We start from the raw sequence: 6,718 nt of genomic DNA on the forward strand, positions 1-6,718 counted from the left end.
GCTGCTACTGTAAAAGCATCCACCTCTGAATCATCCCGTCTACAGCCCCGAGTTATATAAATGTTGCATTTACCGTAACAACACTTTGTATATGCAGTTTGCCTAATATACTATATACATATAAGTGTTTTTTCTCAATTTCACGTTCCCACATTTTCCGCCGATGACTGGAAATCGATGACATTTTCTGCCCTCAGACATGACTAATTTAGGCAAATCGGCTCATTGCCCGGCGCTATTAATAGTTGCTCGGCGCTATTAATAATTACCGGTTGCAGCCGCCTGACTGTGATGATGACTGTAGACAGGTGGCAGATACTCCGCGCCTGCGTACAGGCCGCCCGCCGCAGCACTCATCTGATTGGCTACCGCGTTTTCATGTCCATGTGACGTAGGGAGGCACGAACTATAACTATAGATAGCTCCTACCTTCACTGGATTTTTAAATGAATGAAACCCTTGTGAGTGGTAATGGTCATAGCGCTGCTGGCATCATGAGACGTCTCATCATCGGCATAGGCGGGTAAGAAGCATCATTTATTCCTTATTATGTCCTTATCATAGTACTGCAGCCTCCTGTGTCACTGTGCGTGTGCCTGGCAGCTGCCGGTGTGTCACCAATAGTCTCCCTGTTACATGTACAGTCACGTGTAGCACGCGCTTCCCCACCGGGGCCGCCATGGTGGGTGGCTTGCTCCCTCTATCCCCAAACCCTAGCCCCACGCGCGTGGAACTGTCCGACTTTGTAATCTTGTATATTGTCCATCATGCCCCTTAGCTGTTGGTCTGTGTATTTAGTCCTTTATGTATTGGCCAGTAGTCACCTCTATCGCACATCTCTGTCTGTGAGACTTTTGCATGCAAGCTAATAAACCTAATCAGAGAACTTTTATAAAGGAACTTGGAATGTTGCATACATGTCTTAAGATGAGCTTTATTTTGTTCAGTGTTACAAATGGTGGTAAAACGACTTTGACAAAGAGGCTAACTGGAGTCCTGCCTAATTGCTGTGTCATCCATCAGGATGACTTTTACAAGGTAAGGACTTTATTTATTTTTTAATAGACTTTTCTATGACCTACTGTAGTTGAGCTAGTCTGTGGCATAGTATGTATTGTCTTTTAATCTATCATTTAGCATTCATTTCTCACCTGAATATGGCTGCATAAACTTTATGGGCTTTGTTTTCAAGTAATGGGGGGGGGGGGGAGGTCACAGATCGCTTGAAGGTGCGATATGACTTGTCTGTCTGCTTGAGCTGCATTGTTTTGCAGCATTGTTTTATTGCTCACTATGTTTCAGCCACCTGATCAGATAGAAGTTGGCGAAGATGGCTTTAAACAATGGGATGGTAAGAACTGTAATCGCTATAGGAAGCAATAATCTATAGCATAAGTACCACTCTTCTTCTTATTTTTCTCACTATTGTTTCATACCATTCCATGCCTTCTGACTACAGTTCTATTTAACCCTACAGTGATCACTGCAATAGATATGGCCGCAATGGTGGACACTGTAACAGCCTGGGTTGAGAATCCTGTGAAGTTTGCCCGGTCACATGGACTCTCCTACTCTGAGTCAGATGAGGATGTTCAGATACTGATCTTGGAGGGATTCCTGCTTTACAACCACAAGTAAATATCTATACAACTGTCCAATTAAGCATTTGGCTAAATAGTTGGCAATAAACTGCTGTTTTAAGCATGTAATAAATCTTGTCCTGACATCGTAACCAAGAAAGTATTAAGCATACCATAATCGAAACAAAAAGATTGTTTTAAACTAAGTACACACTGGAGCGACTGGCATTCATTCAAACATGGGAACGAATGCCAGTCAACAGTGATTGTGCGTCCACACTGGATGACTTTAATGAACGACGTAACAGTCAGTTACATCATTCATTAACAGTGTACTGGCCGCTAGCGATATCGATAGGTTTGATGTGCAGCACATCAAACCTGGCGGCCATTGCTAGCGACCACGGGAGCGCACAAACATGCGTACACACTGAGCCATGTAGGTAGTATGCTGTTACAAAATGGCATATCGGCCCGACATCGCTCCAGTGTTTACCTAGCTTTACTGTTGGATAACATGGGTTATAAATTCCTGCCTGTAAACTTTTTTTTCAGTCTTATTGCTGAAAAGTGCAAGTCTTCATTATCAATGTTTCTCATGATCATAAAGCATACCGAAAGCAGGCTTTTTTTTTTTTATTTGAATGCAATGAAAATAATCCCTTAGTGATAAAGTACCATATGCCCTTATATAATTGCTTTTTGTGATTTGTATAACATTCATAATGTATGGTATCTCTGAAAGTGATTTTAGAGTGCATATGCTAGATTAGAGCCTTCATTGCAAATTGGTATTTTAATTTGTGTTTGCTTTAAGCATTTATTAGTTTACACTTGTTTCTATACAGGCAACTGGCAAAAATGTGCACCGAGCGTTACTACTTAACCATTCCATATGAGGAGTGCAAGAGCAGGCGCAGGTTAGTGCAAACCCATAGTTTTCTAATGTAAAAAATGATTACACTGCAACTACCACAGTGCTGTGCAAAAAATGGGCACTTGCTAAAACGCAAGAGCAAAATTCTTAAAATGTGGAGGTATTGCCCATAGCAGCCAATCAAATTCTGTATCATTTGGCATTTACTAGAAAATTATAGCTATAATTTGAATGGCTGCTATGGGCAACACTTGTCACTTTTATTTACATTTTTTTAGTAATCTGCACATGTGATAAAGCAGGCAATGATAAAGATATCGTATGATCGTTATTGAACATCCGGCATGGCACCAACCCCCAAACGTTGATCACGGGTCCCTATAGTAACCTGGTTGATATTGACCAGGTTGGACAGCAGGCACAGGCGATGGCCGTTATCAACCATCCATGCCCGCGCATCGTCTGTCGTTTGGGGCTTCAAAAGGGTTAAAAAAGACTATATAAATGATCTACCGATAAACTATATCGTCCTGCTGAATCTGGTTGTATAAAGTTGGCTCATTTGCCATTCAAAGTTGTACATACCATTTGCTTTTGAACTGGCTGTTTAAGAATTATGAAATTGGATAGATGCTGTGCAGTGGGCAAGTAGTTTAAACCCTTATGGGCCCACACATCTAGGCTGTCAAGGGATTGGAGAAACCCAAAATGTTGCACAATCTTTATTCCTTGATTCCAACCTGAAAATGGTCTTGGGGCCATATTCAATTAGTGGCGAAAAGTCGGAATCCGTGACGGCATCGCGGATGACGTCATTTCGCCAGGCGGAGACTTTTTGCCGTATTCAATTGCAGAGACTTTTCATGTACGCGGAAAGCCAATGCAATGTAATAGACAAAAAAGTTTCACCTATGAATATGCACCCTTGGGACAGCCCCCCCCCTAGGATAACTGCGTAAAAAAAAAAAAAAGACTTTGAAAATGGAGGCGAAAAAGTATAAAGTGAGGGCACACACATAAAAAGTAGTGAAATAGACTTTGGGTGGGGTGCAAGTATGGATAAGTGGTTTTTTTTGGTTTTCATGTGCATGCTGGAGGTATTTTTGACGTCACTTAAAACTTTTCTCTAGCGAATTTAAACCATGCTTGCACCCATTTTCAAGTACCGCAAATGTGACAGGACTACTTATTTTCTCAAAGAAAAAACTGCTTACTGCTATTCTTCACCACTTGTGCAAAGACACTATATAGAGGAATTTGAAAGCACTTAAGTACCCCAAATAGCTCCAGGGGGGCTAATCGGGGACATCTATACTGATCCCCAATGTTAGTGCATATATTGGGGCAGTTAGACTGATTTCTCCATCTCTGACAGCACTTTTCGCCTGTCTGAGTTTCGCCGGGATGTGCTTTCGCATCCTTTGGAATTGAATACAGCAAATAGCGGGGGTGCGCACGAAAACTTTTTGAATCCAAAACATGCGATGTAGGCGAAAAGTCCGGCAGGTAGAAAAGTATTGCAGGTGCGAAACTAATGTCCCCTAGTCAGGTATTTTTAACATGCTGAATTTCCTCTGTCGGATCTCTGATCGTCTGAGTGGAATCTGGCCGTAGATGTATGGCCCGCATAAGGTGAAATCAGACTTAAGGTGGGTACACACCTGACAGATATATCTGCAGATGATGGTTGTTCATACACACTGAATGGCCATGATCTGCTTTTGCCCTCGAGTCCTGGTGGCTGGGGGGCGGGACCCGGCAGTGGGGGCATGTCCCGTCCCCCTCCTCGCGGCTACCGCTGTGTGTACGGGCGGTTTGCCGCCTGCCAGTACACACCTGCCGATGGACGTATGTCTGCAGACATTACTGTCCATCGGCTGTGCAGCACAGCCAATGCGATGTGTCTGAACGACGACGTTCACCGACATATCACGGGCACACACTGGCCGACTAGCAGCAGATCTATTGGCAGATCAATTGAGCGGCCAATGTGTGTCAGTGTGTACCCAGCATTACTGTCCAACCACTTGCCAAGAAACACATGAATGGAAAGTGTTTGGAGAGGTAAATTCAGTTGTGTGTGTGCAGAGCCCTCACCTAGGGGCATATTCAATTAGGTGCAAAAAGTCCTGTACTTTCCGCATGCTGGGCTTTTCGCTGATGTGGCTGGTTTTCCATGGAAAACCAATCGTGCTTATCCCCATATTCAATTAGAAAACTGGACCCGGTGAATTCTGACCTGGCAAAGTGCTGTCTGATTTAGGGAAATCCGCCTGACACCCCCAAAAGATGCACTGACATTGGGGATCTCTATAGACACCCCCAAATAGGCCTGTTGAAGGTATTTGGGGTACTTAAATGCTCTCAATAACTGCTAATTAGCATCTTTGCACAAGTGGGGAAGAATGGCATTTTGCAGGGTTTTTTTGAGAAAATAAGTAGTCCCAGCAAATTTGGGGTACATGAAAATGGGTGCTAGCATATTTTCAATTTGCTAAAGTGAAGTTAAAAATGTAAAAAATCCACCTGCAAACTTAAACACCTGGGGCATACTTGGGGACCCCCCCTGGAGTCTGTTTTGCTAGTTTTAAGTTTGTACTTTTTCACCCCTTTTTCAAAGTTGGGGGAACAAAGTCCTTTTTGGAGTGTTAAGTATTAATCTTTTTTTTGACTCTGTTTACCTTTTGGGGGGCTGTCCCAAGAGTGCAGGGTGGTTCCCGCAAGTTTGCACTCCAAAACCCCAATTCTGCACATTTTTTCGACAGCTTTCATAGGCAAATCTTTTTCGCCTATTCCAATGCATTGACTTTCCACCTTGGCAAAGTCTTTGGAATTGAATACTGGGATAAGATATTTTTATTTTATTTTATTATTTTTTTTCCGCCTGGTGAAATGATGTCACCGGCAATACTTTTCTGCAGAAACAGGCTTTTCACACCTAATTGAATATGGCCCCTAGTTGTAATGGTTGATGTATCTTACTGGATGAAGCCTAAATGGTTTGGACATGAGCAGTCGTGTGTTTGTTTTTTGTTGTTTTTTTTACACTGTTGAATGTTTCTTGCAGTGGCCGTAACTACACTGTGCCGGACCCACCAGGATTATTTGATGGCCATGTATGGCCAATGTATCTAAAGCACAGACAGGAGATGGAAGAAAGTGGTGTCAGTGTAGGTATGTAAGCCAGCCCTGGGACACATGAATACTGAGGTACATTTTCATGTACCTTCTGCTTACAAACCCTTATGGAAAGCAAAAGCTATGGTGCAAATTTGTGCTAAATTTGCAAATCTCCTATACAAGTTGCCTGCACAGAAGTATAGTCGTGTCCTCCTGCACCATAATCGTTACTACAGCTAGCTTGTTGTACTTTCACACTTTAGCATCTCTTCCACATCGTAGCTGCACAAACAGGATTGTGTACTGAGGTATTCATGCATACGCATTCTATGTGGCGTAGTTGCATTTTTCATTGCCCACTATACTATGGTACTGTGGATACATCTGCGGTGGTTGTATATGTCCTTTAATACTTATAGACTTATTACCAATTCTATAAACCCCATACAGTATCTAATGTGTACATACAATCTTGATGCCAGAATGGGTCTGATCATTCTTTAATAAAGCTTTTGCTCTTTATTTTTAGTGTCCCTAGATGGTGTTCTGTCAAAAGATGAAATATTTAACCAGGTCTACACTGATATTGTGAACAATCTCCTAAACTCTTCCTAGGTGGGTTTGTAGTTTGTTGATTATAATGACTTGACTTATTGTCTTTCCCTAAAACTTGTATGTATTACTTTTATTTTTTTTTTATTTTTTTAGTGATTGAAGATGCAAGTGTTACCAGTTGTGATACAAACCTGCTGTTACTGTATATAATTTTAATTGAACATGTAAACTGCAAACTTTCATGCAAAACAAACTTATTTTTATTTTTTATTCTTTTTATACCTGATGTAGAACTAATTCCAGAATCCTGACTTTTTAAAAAATAAAATCCAGATGACTTGTTGTTGTGTGTATTTGATAAGGTTCTGAGCAATGTGTTGTATTCTTTGTTTTTTCTGTGTTATTACCCTGTCTCCAGTTTGTAATCATCTGCTGGATTCCCTACCAATTTAGTCAGATCGCTGGACAGTGAAAAGCTTTAGGCTATTCAACAGGTGGCCCTCCAGCTGCTGTTGACCTACACATCCCGGTATGCCTTACCACAGTTTTAGCTGCCCTATTGGAAAAACTGTGGCAGGCATGCTGC

At 41.9% G+C, this 6,718-nt stretch overlaps 1 protein-coding gene across 1 annotated transcript; it reads left to right on the forward strand.

The window, feature by feature from the left end:
* The first annotated feature begins 379 nt into the window (after positions 1-379).
* Positions 380-6,475, forward strand: NMRK2 (nicotinamide riboside kinase 2). Its single transcript, XM_088446477.1, has 8 exons — positions 380-523; positions 948-1,038; positions 1,303-1,351; positions 1,478-1,634; positions 2,429-2,500; positions 5,525-5,631; positions 6,107-6,192; positions 6,286-6,475. Exons 1-7 carry the CDS (start codon positions 447-449, stop codon positions 6,190-6,192), a joined length of 639 nt encoding a protein of 212 aa, XP_088302603.1. The 5' UTR covers positions 380-446; the 3' UTR covers positions 6,286-6,475.
* Positions 6,476-6,718: the final 243 nt, after the last annotated feature.

Source organism: Taudactylus pleione, unplaced genomic scaffold, assembly GCF_031769625.1.
Source record: "Taudactylus pleione unplaced genomic scaffold, aTauple2 ptg000399l, whole genome shotgun sequence".
In the NCBI taxonomy this organism is placed as follows: Eukaryota; Metazoa; Chordata; class Amphibia; order Anura; family Myobatrachidae; genus Taudactylus; species Taudactylus pleione.

Bases quoted from the DNA above. Each gene is read 5' to 3' on its own strand.
- NMRK2 (XM_088446477.1), top strand. From the start codon at position 447: ATGAATGAAACCCTTGTGAGTGGTAATGGTCATAGCGCTGCTGGCATC. The intron at 1,635-2,428 runs GTAAATATCTAT...GTTTCTATACAG, and splicing joins TTCCTGCTTTACAACCACAA to GCAACTGGCAAAAATGTGCA. The intron at 5,632-6,106 runs GTATGTAAGCCA...CTTTATTTTTAG, and splicing joins AGAAAGTGGTGTCAGTGTAG to TGTCCCTAGATGGTGTTCTG.